Genomic DNA, 16512 nt, shown 5'->3' on the forward strand with positions numbered 1-16512 from the left:
ACAGGATTTCATTGAAGATACTTAGAAGACTAATATTATGTGGTTCATCTAATATACATACTCTAAATTTAAGTGTGTGTGTGTGTGTGTATACACGTGTGTGTACACATGTGTGAAAGAGAGTATGAGTGTGTGTGTGTGTGTGTGTGTGTGTGTATGCATGTACTGAGGAGGAAGAACAACAGTGGAAGATAAAAAGGGTCAAGAGAGGGTAAGAGAGGAATGATGATGAATTTAACACAATAATACATGAAACGCCACAACAAACCCCATTATTTTGTATGTCTTGAATGAATAAAAGACCAACATTCTAAAGACTGCAGATGAAGCAAAGATATTGAGAATAATTACCAGCTCCATTGGACAGCAGAAAAACCAAGGGCAACAACATCAACATCACTTCCTTTTTCCTCAAGGTCAGCTGATACACACTGCTCTCGCTGAAACTACATCATCCATCCTGTGCAAGATTAGTGCATGCTGCCATCATGCACCCTGTGGAGTCCTCAGAGTGACAGGACTTCAAGAAAGCACCTGGGAGGAGTGTCATGTGCGCCTTTGCTGCACTTCTGCAACCTTTAGTCCTTTTGGAATCACTGAGGCACATCAGCATGAGTGAGTTTTGTGATGAGTACAGCCCGAATGATGCAAGGAGAACATCAATCATTCTTTATGTGAGACTCCAATTTTCGGAAATAGAAGCTGAAAAACGAGGTCACAGTGAGGAAGAAGACCTGCTTTTATTGATTTATTTTTCCCACAGGAGCAGCTCACAAGGGGTTTCAGGAGGGAGCTCCATGGTATGTGGGGAGAGGCCTTCATTACATGGGAAGATGTATGATCTCTGGAAAGGGCAAACTAAATACGTATTTAGGGGTAACTTTTTTTTTTTTCAATGCAGTTTATTCAGGAACCTTGAACAATCATCTGACCCTGGGGAAAGCCAGCCCACAGCTTAAATAGCCTCTGGGTAGCCAACCCCAGCGTGCCACGTGGGCAATGCAGATAGGTCCACATACATGGAAGCAAGCCAGATCCTCAGCCTTAGCCAAATGTGGAATTGTTCGTGACAGAGAGCACTCACCTTCGGGAAGGTGGAAGGTGGAAACCAGCTCCATCTTTAAGGCATAGCATTCCGCAGCTCTCTACAGTTCCCCCTTTTTGTTTTAGACGCATCAGGCAAGAGTAGAGGTCTGATCTCTGATATTAGAAATAAATTGGGACTTTGTACTGATGTTCATTTAGGTGTCATCCACCCAAAGAGCATCAGACCCGTCCAATACCTTTTTCTCAGAGGCGGGACCTGGGGCATCAACCCGCATGCAATCAGACATGCTCTTCTCTGGGTCCAAAGCAGCTGACCCTGAGTGCAGTGCTTAGCCTAGCATCCTGAGCGTATCATTTTAGCTTTTTATGGTAGCCAACCATGTTTGGGGAGACTGTCCTGCTTCAATGGCTGTAAAGGACTGAATGGTCATGGCTGCATTACGCTGTTGTGAGACTCTAATCTTGCATATATACCACAGGCAAACCACGGAGACCAACACCAGAAGGCCTGCTAACGCTCCCATGCCTGCCATTCCTTCAGATGATTCATGGCTGCAGCAATCCATGATGACAATCCTGTGGCTAGTCCTGTGTCCACTCTGGTAGAATTTACTGTGACAATGGCCACTCTTCATTTCTTTTTACAATTTATTCATTATATATCCTGATTGAAGCCTCCTCCCTCAACTCCTCCCAGTCCCACCCTCACTCCCTCTCTTCCCCATCCCCTTCCCCTTGCCCACTGAAAAGGGAAGTTCTCCTCCTCTGCCATCTGCCCATAGCTTACCAAATCTCATCAGGACTGCCTGGATCCTTTTATTCTGTGGCCTGGTAAGGCTGCATCGACATTGCTGGTGGGAGTGCAAACTTGGACAACCACTTTGGAAATCAATCTGGTGCTTTCTCACAAAATTGGAAATAACACTACCTCAAGGTCCAGCTATACTGCTCCAGGGCATATACCCAAAAGATGCCCCACCATTCAATAAGGATATTTGCTCAACTATATTCAGAGCAGCTTTTTTTCATAACAGCCAGAATCTGGAAACAATTTAGATGTCCCTCAGTGGGGGAATGGATACAGAAATTATGGTAGGTTTACATAATGGAACACTACTCAGCTATTAAAAACAAGGAAATCATGAAATTTGCAGGCAAATGGATGGAACTAGAAAAGATCATCCTGAGTGAGGTATCCCAGAAGCAGAAAGACACATAATATACACTTACTTATAAGTGGATAATATATTTGTATAATATAAGACAGCCATGCTAAAATCTACAGACCTAAAGAAGCCAAACATTATGGCTCATATTTAAAAAAAAAATATTTATTACAATTTATTCACTTTGTATCCCAGCTGTAAACCCTTCCCTCGCCCCCTCTAAGTCCCACCTTCCCTCCCTCTTCTCCTCCCATGGCCCTTTTCCAGTCAACTGATAGGGGAGGTCTTCCTCTCCTTTCATCTGACCCTAGCCTATCAGGTCTCATCAGGACTGGCTGCATCATCTTCCTCTGTGGCCTGGCAAAGCTGCCACCCCCTCGGGGGTGGGTGTAAAAAAACCAGCCACTGAGTTCATGTCAGAGACAGTCCCTGTGCCCATTACTAGGGAACCCACTTGGACACTGATCTGGCATGGGTTACATCTGTGCAGGGGTTCTAGGTTATCTCCATGCATCACCCTTGGTTGGAGTATCAGTCTCAGAAAATACCCCTGGACCCAGATTTTTTTGTTGTTGTTCTTTTGCTCTTCTTGTGGAGCTCCTATTCCCCCCTCAGGTCTTTCTGTCTCCCCTTTCTTTCCTAAGATTCCCTACACTCTGCCGAAAGTTTAGCTATAAGTCTCAGCATCTATCCTAATGTGTAGAGCCTTTCAGAGGCCCTCTGTGGTAGGCTCCTGTTCTGTTCCTTGTTTTCTCCCTCTTCTGATGTCTATCCTGTTTGCCTTTCTGAATTAGGATTGAGTATCTCTCCCAGGGTCCTCCTACTTGCTTAGCTTCTTTTGGACTGTAAATTTTAGTATGTTTGTTCTATATTATATATCTAATATATATATATATTATATATTATACTTAATATATATTATGCTTAATATCCACTTATAAGTCTGTATATACCATGTCTGTCTTTCTGCTTCTGGGATACCTCATTCAAGATGATCTTTTCTAGTTCTATACATTTGCCTGAAAATTTCATGATTTCCTCATTTTTAATAGTTGAGTAGTATTCCATTCTGTAAATGTACCACAATTTCTGTATCCATTCCTCAGTTGAGGGACATCTGGGTTGTTTTCAGATTCTGACTATTATGAATAAAGCTGCTATGAACATGGTTGAGCAAATAGAGAATTCTCAATAGAAGAATAATGAATTGGAGAGAAACAGTTAAAAACATGATCCAAGTCTTTAGTCATTAGGGAAATGCAAATAAAAAAGACCCTGAGATTTCACCTTACACCCACCAGAATGGCTAAGATAAAAACTCAAGTGGCAAAACATGCTGGAGAGGATGTGGAGAAAGGGGAACCCTCCATTGCTGTTGGGAATACAAACTTGTACAATTACTTTGGAAATCAACCTGACACTTTGTCAGACAATTAGGAATAGTGCTTCCTCAACATCCAGCTGTACCTCTCCTAGGTATATACCCAAAATATGCTCAAGTATACAACTAGGACAATTGTTCAACCATGTTCCTAACAGCTTCCTTTGTATTTGCACTCATTTTTAAAAGTGATTTGGAATTGATTTTAAGAATTAATAGTTTGGTGGGAATTGCATTGAATTTGTAGATTGCTTTTGATAAGAAAGCCATTTTTTACTATATTAATCCTGCCAATCCATGAGCATGGAAAATCTTTCCATCTTCTGATATCTTCTAATTCTTTCTTCAGAGACCTGAAAATTTTTTCATACAAGTCTTTGACTTGCTTGGTTAGGCTCACACCAAGGTACTTCATGTCCTTTGTGGCTATTGTGAAGGATGTCCTTTGTGGCTATTGTGAAGGGTGTTGTTTCCCTAATTTCTTTCTCAGCCCTTTTGTCTTTTGTATATAGGAGGACTACTGTTTTTTGTTGCTGTTGTTGTTTTGTTTTGTTTTGTTTTTTGAGTTAATTTTGCTGAAGGTGTTTATCAGCTGTAAGTGTTTCTTGGTAGAGTTTTTGGGGCCACTCAGTTATACTATCATATCATCTGCAAATAGTGATAATTTGACTTCTTCCTTTCTGAATTGAATCCTCTTGATCTCCTCTAATTGTCTTATTGCTCTAGCAAGGACTTTGAGAACTATGTTGAAGAGATATGGAGAGAGTGGGCAGCCTTGCCTTGTTCCTGATTTCAGTGGTATTGATTTAAGTTTCTCTCCATTGAGTTTGATATTGGCTATAGTCTTGCTGTATATTGCCTTTATTATGTTTAGATATGTGCCTTGTATCCCTGATCGCTCCAATACTTTGAACATGAATGGATGTTGGATTTTGTCAAATGCTTTTCCAGCATCTAAGGAGATGATCATGTGGTTTTTTTTTTTTCCTTCAGTTTGTTTATATGTGGATCACATTGATGGATTTCCATATATTGAACTACCCCTGCATGCCTGGGATGAAGCCTACTTGGTCATAAAGGATGATATCTTTGATGTGTTCTTGCATTCGGTTTGCAAATATTTTGTTGAGTATTTTTTCATCAATGTTCCTAAGGGAGATTGGCCTGAAATTCTCTTTCTTTATTAGACATATAATATAGGATAAATCTACTAAAATCTGTACACCTAAAGAAACTAATCAAGAAGAAGGACTCAAAGAAGGACTCTGACCAAATGCTCAAACCCCATCCAGAAAAGCAAAGAGGATGGAAGTCAGAAAGAGAAGACAGGGAAAAGTACAGGAGCCTGCCACACAGGGCCTCTGAAAAGCTCTACTCTGCAGGGTATCAAAGCAGACTGAGACCTATGGCCAACCTTCAGGCAGAGTAAAGGGAGTTTCATAAAAGAAGTAGGAAAAAATAGGACCTGGAGAGGACAGAAGCTCCACAAGGAGAGGAACAGAACCAAAAAATCTGGGCACAGAGGTCTTTTCTGAGACTGATACCCCAACCAAGGATCATTGATGGAGATAATACTAGAACCCCTGCACAGACATAGCCCATGACAGTTCAGTGTCCAAATGGGTTCCATAGTAATGGGAACAGGGACATGAACTGATTGGCCTGCTCTTTGATCACCTCCCCCTGAGGGAAAAGCAACCTTACCAGGCCACAGAGGATGACAATGCAGCTTCTCCTGATGAAACCTGATAGACTAGGGTCAGAGGGATGGAGAGGAAGACTTCCCCTATCAGTGAACTTGGGGAGGGTCATATGTGGAGAAGGGGGAGGGAGGGTGAAATTGGGAGGGAAGGAGGGAGGGGAACATGGGGGGATACAAAGTGAATAAAGTGTAATTAATAAAAAAAGAAAAATAAAAAAGAATTAATCAACTGGTTATTTTCTGTCATTTTTAAATTACTTATTTCAATGTTTAGTTCACAAAGCTATGGACTGTTTTAACTTCTTTTTAGTATGCATGTGTTATGTATGCTCATGTGTATATGCATGTAAATGTGTATGATTGATGGTAGAGGGCCACAGTTGAAAATAGGTGTCTTCTCCGCTCATTCTCCACATGAACCTTAAGGCATGGTCTCTCCCTAAACCCTGAGCTTATAGATTCTAGGTGGTCTAGCTAAGGAGCTTGTTCACCAGCTCCTCCAATTCTATCCTCCATGTCCTGGGCTTCCAGGAAGCTGTCACACTGACCCAACATTTACAAGAGTTCAGGGACTCTAAACCATGGTCATCCTTCTGCTGAGCCATCTCTCCATTTCATTGGGGTTTATCTAGTTCACTTCAGTTTGTTCTATTACCCACTTAGCCTAAGCGATTATCTTATTTGAACTTTTAAAGTTTGAGGTTTTAATCATATTTTTGACATATCTGTTGGATATTTAGAGTACTAAGACAAATGTGGGGAAAGCTTTCTGCATGTCCTTAAAATTACAATGTGCTGTTCTGTACTTATCCCTGACCTCTCCCATGGACTACAACCCATCAGAAGTGAACAGAATCATCTTTCTCAGCTACCCGAGTCGACGGCACAGCTGTTCTTTGGTTAAAATACCTACACCATGCATCACCAAAATGATTTCCCACATCGAAGATGTGGAATCCAAAATACAGGAGCATTTGAAACAAGTAAGTGACTTATTTAACTTTTGGAGATAAATTCTACAAATATTGAGGTGTTTCATTTCAGGAGAATAGGAAATTATTTTGATAATTTCTAGAAAATTTGGAATTTTAGCTCAGATGATTAATTACTAGTCTAGACAAGTTCTTTTGAGAGTCTCACTCCAGGGGGTGCAATGACCTCATTAAACAGGTTTTTCCCTGTTTGTTTGTTCTTTAACATAAACAATCATGCTAAGCTGTCATTCTCATCAGCCGACATGACTAAAAGTTAAATAGAATTCGTATCCTAGAGTGGGGAGGCACTGAACTGATTAAACTATAAATAAATTTGTAGTCTAAAAGGTCGGTGTGACCTTTAAATGAGTTTTCTTACTGCTTAATAAATACACTAAGTTTTTTGATGAAGATATAATGATTCTTTCTTGGTCACGTTAACCTGTCAAATTATGCCTTTGCTATCCTAAGAAGAATTTCAGATTGAGCTCTCTGCCACTTGCAATCATTTTTATCTAGGAATGACTTAATAAAAAAAATCAAAAACTTCTACCTGTTACTAAGAAAGCATTCTAAAAACTAACTCACATGGTTAGGGTGTGGGGTGGGAGGTTGCTAAGAAAGCATTCTAAAAACTAACTCACATGGTTAGGGTGTGGGGTGGGAGGTTGCTACACCTCTGTCCTCTTTTTGTTCCTTTATTTTCACCCCTGGATCTGGCCTAGAGAATGTTCTGCTCTAGGAAGTCATCTCTTTTGAGAAGCATTAAGATCACAGGTTTTGAAGAGACATGTTGCGTGACCTTTGGTAGGTATGAGGAAACTTGACAGAGTGTTAGATCAAGTTCCAGAATAGGAAGGACCCCAGTGCACACACATGAGCTATTACTGTGAATAGTGGTATATATTATTATTGAATAATAACATTCAATATTGTTCTGTGGCAGTACCTGTTTCACCTATACACCTCCGAATCAAAAACCCTTAGCACAGTTACAGTCATACAGCAGGTGGGTCCCTGGGTATGGAATCGTACATAAAGAAAAAGAACAGGATAGCATTGATTAATGGGGTGTGCTGCACATTTCATGTATGTTCTACTTCTTAATTATCCATATCATTTAGAACGGTAAAGACAGAGCTGTAGGTGCCTTGATAAACCATTATGATAGGCACTGTTTACGAAACCCTAATGTAAAGCACACCACCTATTTTGCTGTATTACATCTCTTAGAATCTCATAGAATTACTGTGGAATGTTCTTGTGAAATGAAACATGGTAAAACATAATTTAAAATAATTCAGCACCTTGTTCAACTGAAAAATTTTTTGTTGTCTTCATGTGACAGAATACTAACCAAAAGGCACCCCTGGAAGGATTTACCATTTGAGGGATGTACTTCATGACAGCACGGTAGGCAAGGCATCTATCAGGGAGCACCATAGCATCAGGGAAGTGCAGCTAGGGCCACAGATACTTCTTCACATCATGGCGAAACAGGAAACAGAGACTCAGTAGAAAACATGGCTGGGCCTACTTTCTTCAAAAGGGCTCTCATCTCCTAACAACCTCATCAGCTGTAGATTCAAGTACACAGAGCTTCTCAAGGACATTTTCAGTTCAAGCCATGATGACCTTGGAAAGAAATATCTTCAGAGTGAATGTTTGGTTATGTTTCCCATATATTTTACTTCTCCACAGAGTAGGAACCATGACCAATGATAAAAAAGAAATCCTGGGTAACTTTCCATACAAGTAAATAATCATCTTTGCCTTCTACATTATGTCCTGGGTGCCTAAGCTACATCTTGCTTAGTTTAGAATGAACTCTACTGTGTTTAAATTTTTCTCTCTGCTTAATACAAATTTTCAGGATGCTACCATGATTTTAGAACATATATATATGAAATGCCTAAAATATTAATATAATGCTGTTCAAAGACAAAAAATAACATTTTTGTCAATAAACTGACAACAGCATGATATAAAACCATCCATATCTTTTTACTAGTCATTGTCTGTGATCTCATGAATCCTTATCTGAACTTCCAAGGCAGAATCTCAAGTACAGATGAGGAAAATGACCTCAGAAGCCTATGTTCCTTAAGATCACACAGTGAGTGCAGAGTCAACCTGCAGGCCAGGTGTGCCTGGTGGCCGAGCCCGCCCTCTCCACACCTTGCACTGACATCTATCCCTGACAATCTGCCAATGGAGCGGTTACAAAGTGTGGATGTCAAAGTGCTCCCAATTCTAACCGGGAAATTGGACATCATTCACGATGTTCTTTAACTCTGAAGCTTCACATTTATTGATTAATTCTCTACTATCTCCTTGCAATTTAGACTTCTCTCGTTCTGTTACTGTATTTTACTTAAAGCCTATGGATCTTCAGAATCTGAAATAGCTATTGTTTCCTCTCTATTTTTGGCATTTGCCTTAATCCATCTCCTGAAATAGAGACCAACTGCTGCGTATGTTTCCACACACTTGTCTGTTCTACTATCCTTCTGAAATGGTAAAATGCCAACTGCAAATCTGTCTGGTTATTCCTGGTTCCACCCCTACACCTGGAATGCTGAATACCACAAGAGAGCATTCTGGAAAAATCTACTTTATAATAATTTATTTATGATGACCAAAGTCAACCTGGATAGTGTCTTTAATGGTACTCTGAAATTATTCTGACTGTCAATCAGAACTTCCTATAATAATCTATGCCAAAATAATCTATGCTCATAACTATAGTCCTCCTCTCTGCTCAAAATCTCATGTCTTCCCCTTCACCACCCATTAATTTTATGACAGTGAAAGATGTAACAAAATGCCTCAAACTGTTGTTATCCCACCCAAACACATCGTTGAATATCACAAGTACCAGCTCTTATCACCTAGAGAAGCTTCTCTTCCAGCTCTGCCCACATCCCTGATGATCTCTGTCATCTCCGCTGCAAGGATCCTTTCTGCCATTTATGTCTTCTCACCATACGATCTTCAAATTGCCCTTATTTTCTCAAGTCACTACTGTCCATGTTTGAAATATAGATTTTTGTTTTGTTTTGTTCTTATTTTGAAACAGAGTCTCATTATGTACTCCTCACTGGCCTAGAACACATAACCTATACCAGGCTATCCTTGAAGTCACAGAAACCTGCCTGTTTCTACCTCCTCATCGTGCTGGGATTAAAACTGTGTCTCACAGCCCCCAGCAATCTTCTCGTAAGGAACATTCTAACCCTATGCTTATACATTTATTCTTTTTTCTTCCCATTCTAAAAGTTAGTATCCCCTCATATCTTTACCACCCCTCCAGTTATATATGTTTCTGCACTCTGAAGGTGATGCATATTTCCGTAGGATCCACTTAGCATGCTTTGGTATCAATGATTCTCTGAATCTCTGTGTAGCACGTCTTTTGGGGATAAGAAGCATCAGAATGGTTAACATTGAGAGATGCATAGGTTTTAAAATGTGGACAAGTCTTGTAATAATGAAAAGCGGTCTTGAGAAATATATACACATATTGCACAAATCTCATGAAACAAGAGAAAGCATACGACTACCAATTAAACGAAGCAAAGAACTTAATTTTATCACTGAGTTTAAATTTAAGTGAATTTTAAGTGAAATCTACCAATTGTTTTTGAGATGTTTAAAGTTTTATTTTTATTGAACTCTTTTGTTTTGACAGTTTGAAACTTCTTTTGAAGAATGGTAAGAAAATGTAATGATTCCTTTATTTTTCTCTAAAATGTTGAATTTTTGGTAATATGCAGTTTGCCATTTTTATATCAGAATAGGTGGAAAACTGAAAGTAGTATTTTACATGTTATTAAAACACTGAAGAAGTTGTAGGGGAGAGAAGGATGGGTGGATGGAATAGATTACTCACATAAGAATGAACATTGTAGAGAGGGGTTTATGGGGGGATACAAAGTAAATAAAATATAATTAATAAAAATTTAAAAAAACAATAAGAATTATTAAAAACCTAAAAGAAAGATGAACATTGTTAGATGCCCTAGAATCTAGCAAAAAGTTGCTGCCAAGCAAGGAGAAAGCCATTAACCAAACAGCCGACTGAGCTAGAACATCAAGGCAATTGACATTGCCTGCTTTCTGTTCCCTGTATCAATGGCAGCCACGAGAGTGTTCCATACTTGTGTGGTGAATTTCTAGTGACAGAAGAAATGAGCTTTTGTTTCCAAAATTTTCCACTTGAGGGTCTTGACCTGCCTGACTAATTCCCATCACAGCGCTTTAGGAGCCTCCAGGCAGCGTATGCTATCCTGAGGCGGCAGATAATAACTGGAGCAAGCCACAAATAGATCAAAATGCCTGGGAAGAAAAGGGTTGGGAAAATGCATGTAATATTCAGAATGAGATTTTCAAAAACCTTTAAAGTTAGGGATTCCAGAAATAAGCAGATATGAAGGTTAGGAATAAACTCAGAATATATGACCATATCTCTCTTTTCTGGTTGAATTCTTTGTACTACACAGGTGTAACTAGCCTGGATAAACTGGACAGAGCGCCACAAAACAGACCAATTTTGCTGAGCTGAGCAGTTCTCTTCTCTTCTCTTCTCTTCTCTTCTCTTCTCTTCTCTTCTCTTCTCTTCTCTTCTTCCTCTCCTCTCCTCTCTTCTCCTCTCTTCTCCTCTCCTCTTCTTTTCTTTTCTTTCCTTTCTTTTTGTTTGGTTCTAGATATTTCAGGTATCTGACATGAAACTGTAGTGAACCAGAGAAGTAGATTTCAAAGATGCACCTGATACTTCACAAAACATTTAGATAAATTAGCAACAGTCAAGAGCAAATCCACTTCTTGATATCCATTTTACATTAAAATATTTAAAATGTTCATGTCTATGAAAATTATGGTGTTTTCAAAGGAAAAATACTTTCCCTCTTCATAAAAAATAAAATAAACAATGAACACAAACTGTCCAAGAAAAAGCCCAAAATTTGTACTCAACTATTAAACAAAAATATTTAGTATCAGTTTGTTTTAAATATCTTCAATGAGACAACAGGAAGGTATAATGAGTTAAGCTTATTCATGAAAGTAATGACTCAACCAATAAGAGCTAAATTGGTAAAAAGAAATTATGAAATACTAACTAGAAAGAGATTTGAGTGCTAAGATGTAAAATGGCTGAAATTATAATCTTCACTGTAGTTGTCTAGGGCAGATTTGAATGGAGGCAAGAATATGAAAACTAGATAGGTCAGCAGAGTCTGAGCAGTGAACATAAGGATGAAGAAAACCAAAAGTCCAAGCTTACTATAAATCCATGCAAGTGTTACACATGTGACTGGGAGGGCAGAGAATCACACAGACAAAAGAATCTTTTTTGGGGAATTTTTTTCTGAAAAACTTCTAAATTTGTTAAAATATGTGTACCTACACTTTATTACACTCAGAGAAATTCAAGTAAAATCAAATCAAAGAGATTGATACCAACAGGCAAATTAGTCAAATTATTTGAAGCCTGGGGAAAAGAGATGATTATTTAAGGAAAAAGGGATTGGCCAAGTATAAGAAATCCCCAATCAGATGGTCCGTCCACTTGTCACCTAAATCTTTGGAAGCCTGAAGACTTCAAAAGAAACCTAAGCAAGTCTATGTCATCCAAAATTTCTTCAGTCCTTTAAAAGTGTCTTTTAATAAGAATAAATTTAGACATTCCCAAATAAATTATACTGAAACGTGTGTATTATTAATAGACCTGTTACCTAAGAAATATTTAAGGAGATTTCTTTTGGGCTGAACCAAAACAAAACAAAAAACAAAAAGCAGATAGTTTAACTGAAAGCCATATTAAGAAATAATGAAAAATAATGACTACAAAGATAAAATTCAGTATGCTCTTTGACTTAGAATTGCTTTTCTATATTATTTAAAAGACAAAAAAACCCTCAGAATTATAATTCTATAACTATAGCTGCCATATTTTATGGCTATTTAATTTTTATGTGTTGGTGTTGTTTTTGTTTTGTTTTGTTTTTTATATTTTTTCTGATGCAATTTTAAAGTTGTTTCTTAGTCACTGTCTTGCAGGTGACACTTAACATTTCTCTAAATAAAAACTTACATAATAATAATAAAAAGGTATTGCTATTTCAACAGAATCAAACTGCTCCAGTATGCTTACCTAGACCTTTACCCTCCATCATATTATATTATTACCACAACCAGTGACTTTATGTATTGAATGATCAGTAACACACATCTATAATTCTGAGACAACTTCCTGAACAGAACACCAACAGCACAGGTTCTAAGATCGACAATCAATAAATGGGACCACATGAAACTAAAAATCTTCTGTAAACCCAAGGACATTCTCAACAGAACAAAATGACAGCCTAAAGAATGGGCAAAGATCCTCACCAACCCTACATCTGAAAGAGGGCTAACATCCAGAATATATAAAAAAAACTCAAGAAGTTAAACACCAACAAACCAAGTAAACCAATTAAAAAATGGGGTACAGAGCTAAACAGAGAATTCTCACCAGAGGAATAATGAATGGCAGAGAAACACTTAAAGAGATGGTCAATGTTATTAGTCTTCAGGGAAATGTAAATCAAAACAACACTGAGATTCTACCTCATACCAATCAGAATAGCTAACACCAAAAACTCAAGGTATGACACATTCTGGAGAGGTTGTAGAGAAAGGAGAAGCCTCCTCCATTGCTGGTGAGAGTGCAACCTTGTACAACCACTTTGGAAATCAATCTAGTGCTTTCTCAGAAAATTAGTAATACAGCTACCTCAAGATCCAGCTATAATACTCCTAGGTATATATCCAAAAGATACTCAAAAAGTACAACAAGGACATTTGTTCAAGTATGTTCATAGCAGCTTTATTGATAATAGCCAGAATCTGGAAACAACCTAGATGTTCCTCAACTGAAGAATGGATACAGAAGTTGTGGTGCATTTACACAATGGAATACTACTCAGCAATTAAAAACAAAGAAACCTAAGCAAAGGACAGTGTCAACAGAAGAAAAGAACAGTCTAAAGACTGGGAAAGGATCTTCACCAACCCTATATCTGACAGAGGGTTAATATCCAGAATATATAAAGAACTCAAGAACTTAAAAAGTAACAAATGAAGTAATCCAATTAAAAAATGGGGTACAGAGCTAAACAGAGAATTCTCTGCAGAGGAATATAGAATGGCAGAAAAACACAGAAATGCTCAATGTCCTTAGTCATCAGGGAAATGCAAATCAAAACAACCCTGAGATTTCACCTTACACTCATCAGAATGACTAATATTAAAAAACAAACAAACAAACAAACAAAAACCTCAAGTGATAATGCATGCTGGAGAGCATGTGGAAAGGGGAAACATCCTCCATTGCTGGTGGAAATGTAAACTGTACAACCACTTTGGAAAGCAATCTGGAGCTTTCTTAGACAATTAGGAATAGTGCTATCTCTAGATCCAGCTATAGCACTCCTAGGCATATATCCAAAATTTGCTCAAGTACACAACAAGGACATTTGTTCAACCACGTTCATAGCAGCTTTATTCATAATAGCCAGAACCTGGAAACAACCCAGATGCCCCTCAACAGAGGAATGGATATAAAAATTGTGGTACATTTGCACAATGGAATACTATTCAGCAATTAAAAACAAGGAAATGATGAAATTTGCAGCAAATGGTGGGATCTAGAAAAGATTATCCTGAGTGAAGTATCTCAGAAGCAGAAAGACACACATGGCATATATTCACTTATCAGTGGATATTATACATATATATTAGGATAAACATACTAAACTCTGTATACCTAAGAAAGCTAATCAAGAAGGAGGACCCTAGGTAAGATGATCAATCCTCACTCAGAAAGACAAACAGGATGGGCATTGGAAGAAGAAAACAGGAAACAGGACAGCAGCCTACCACGGAGGACCTCCGAAAGACTCTACCTAGCAGGGTATCAAAGCAGACACTGAGACTCATGACCAAACTTTGGGCAGAATGCAAGGAATCTTAGGAAAGAAGGGAGAGATAGAAAGAACTGGAGGATACAGGAGCTTCACAAGGAGACCAACAGAACCAAAAAATCTGGGCACAGGGGTCATTTCTGAGATTGCTATTCCAACCAAGGACTATTTATGGATATAACTTAAAACCCTTCCTCAGATGTAGCCCATGTCCCCTCAGTCTCCAAGTCAGTGTCCTAGTAAGGGGAAGAGGGACTGTCTCTGACATGAACTCAGTGGCTGGCTCTTTGTTTACCCTGAGCGGGTGCAGCCTTGTCAGGCCACAGAGGAGGACCATGCAGCCTGTCCTGATGGAAGCCTGTCCTGACTCTACCTGATAAGCTAGAGTCAGATGGAAGTGGAGGAGGTCCTCTACTATCAGTGGACTTGGAGTGGGGCATGGGAGGAGATGAGGGATGGAGAGTGTGATTGCAAGGAAATGAGGGAGGGGCTATAGCTGGGATACAAAACGAATAAACTAATTAATATAAAAAATAAAAATTTAATAAAAACAACACACAAAAAAACCCAAGGAAACCATGAAATCTGTAGGCAAACTAGATAGAACTAGAAAAGATCCTCCCTAGTGAGGTAACCCAGAAGTAGAAAGACACATATGGTATAAACTCACTTATAAATGGATATTAGACAGATAATATAGGATAAACATACTAAGATCTACAGTCCTAAAGAAGCTAACCAACAAGGAGGAACCTAGGGAAGAGGCTGATACCTCACTCAGAAGGGCAAACAGGACAGACAAAGGAAGAAGTAAAAGACAGGAAACAAGACAGGAGCCTTCCACAGGTGGCCTCTGAAGACTCTACCTATCAGGGTATTGAAGGAAATGCGGAGACTCATAGCCAAAAATTGGGCAATGTGTAGGGAAACTTATGGAAGAAGGGAGAGTTAAAAAGACATGGAAGGGACTGGAGTTTGATAAGACCAATAGAGCCAAAAACCCTGGGCCCAGGGGAGCCTTCAGAGACAGATACTCCAACCAAGGGCTACTCCTGGAAACGGCCTAGAGCCCCTGCCCAGATGAAGCCCATAGGCTGCTCAGTTTCCATGTGGGCTCCTCAGTAAGTGGAGCAGGGGCTGTCTCTGTCATGAACTTAGTGGTCAGCTCTTTGATCACCTTCTCCTGGGGGCTGCAGTTTTGCCAGGCCACTGAGGAAGGTAATGCAGCCAGTCCTGATGAGACCTGATAGGCTAGGGTGGAATAGAAGAGGGTGGACTTTGGGAGGGTTATAAAGAGAGATATGGGAGGGGGTGGGAATGGACGGAGATGAGGGAGAGGGATACAAAATGAACAAATTGTCATAAATAGTAAATAAATAAAAACAAAAAGTACAACTGAAAAAAAATTAAAATATAAAAACTAGAGATCCAAGATGGTGGGTGACCAGCTCATACCTTATATGAGGCACACAGGATCCAAAACTCTAAAATCAGTGAGTGGAAGGGCATCTGAAGCCAGAATATTGCCACTGAGGCTTCCTGGGAGAGAGGGGACAACCTGTGAGCTGAGACCGTTTGGATCCAGGTCACCTGCAGACCTCTCTGCAGATTGAGAGCGAAGAATATTCAACCTCCCCCCCCCCCAGCACTTCCCCTTGACACAAGCACAGGCCTCCCAGATTGGCACCTGAGACAGCAGAGGCAAAACTCCCAGTTCCACTGGTGGGCAGCAGGCAGCTGTGAGCACCGTTCAGTAGGCCACTGTGGGCCTCCCAGGTCAGAGGCAGGCCAGAAAGGCTTCCCAAGCCCCCTCAGCTGCCCTTACAGGCCTCCCTGGTCTGCAATGGTGTAGGGCCTCCCAGTAGGTGGCGGTACCATCTTCCCAGATCTGCAGAAACAGCTGCAGCTGCGGCTCCCTAATAGGAGCCTCCATGATCCAGGACTGAGACAACAGAAAGTGGCTACTCTAAGTAAGGGTCTCGCTGCCCAGCGGACAAACAGTGGACACCACTGAGCTGATGGATCTCCTATACTCTCATTTATTCTCTGCTGGCCCAAATCTGAGAGTAGGGAACAGGGGAACCCCCTGTACTTTCCAATTAGGCCTGCTAGAAGTGAATACACCTTCAAGTAATTTAGATGCAGAATCCCAGATCCAGGGTTGCTCTACGCTATCAGCCAGACATTGGACCCTCCCACCCACACACCCACTGTGGGCAATATAAGGATTCTTGGGACAGTATTCTCAACTGTGGATCCATCAGTGGACCCAGTC

General features: G+C 39.8%; 1 protein-coding gene across 1 annotated transcript in view; it reads left to right on the forward strand.

The window, feature by feature from the left end:
- The first annotated feature begins 548 nt into the window (after positions 1 to 548).
- Positions 549 to 16512, forward strand: part of Ccdc178 (coiled-coil domain containing 178) — a 330861-nt gene continuing 314897 nt past the window's right edge. Inside the window, exons 1-3 of the mRNA XM_060378608.1 lie at positions 549 to 800; positions 6037 to 6279; positions 9962 to 9984. Of these exons, the coding sequence (XP_060234591.1) occupies positions 549 to 800; positions 6037 to 6279; positions 9962 to 9984 (518 nt within the window). The remainder of the gene's footprint in view (positions 801 to 6036; positions 6280 to 9961; positions 9985 to 16512) is intronic.

This window comes from Meriones unguiculatus, chromosome 2 (assembly GCF_030254825.1).
Source record: "Meriones unguiculatus strain TT.TT164.6M chromosome 2, Bangor_MerUng_6.1, whole genome shotgun sequence".
In the NCBI taxonomy this organism is placed as follows: Eukaryota; Metazoa; Chordata; class Mammalia; order Rodentia; family Muridae; genus Meriones; species Meriones unguiculatus.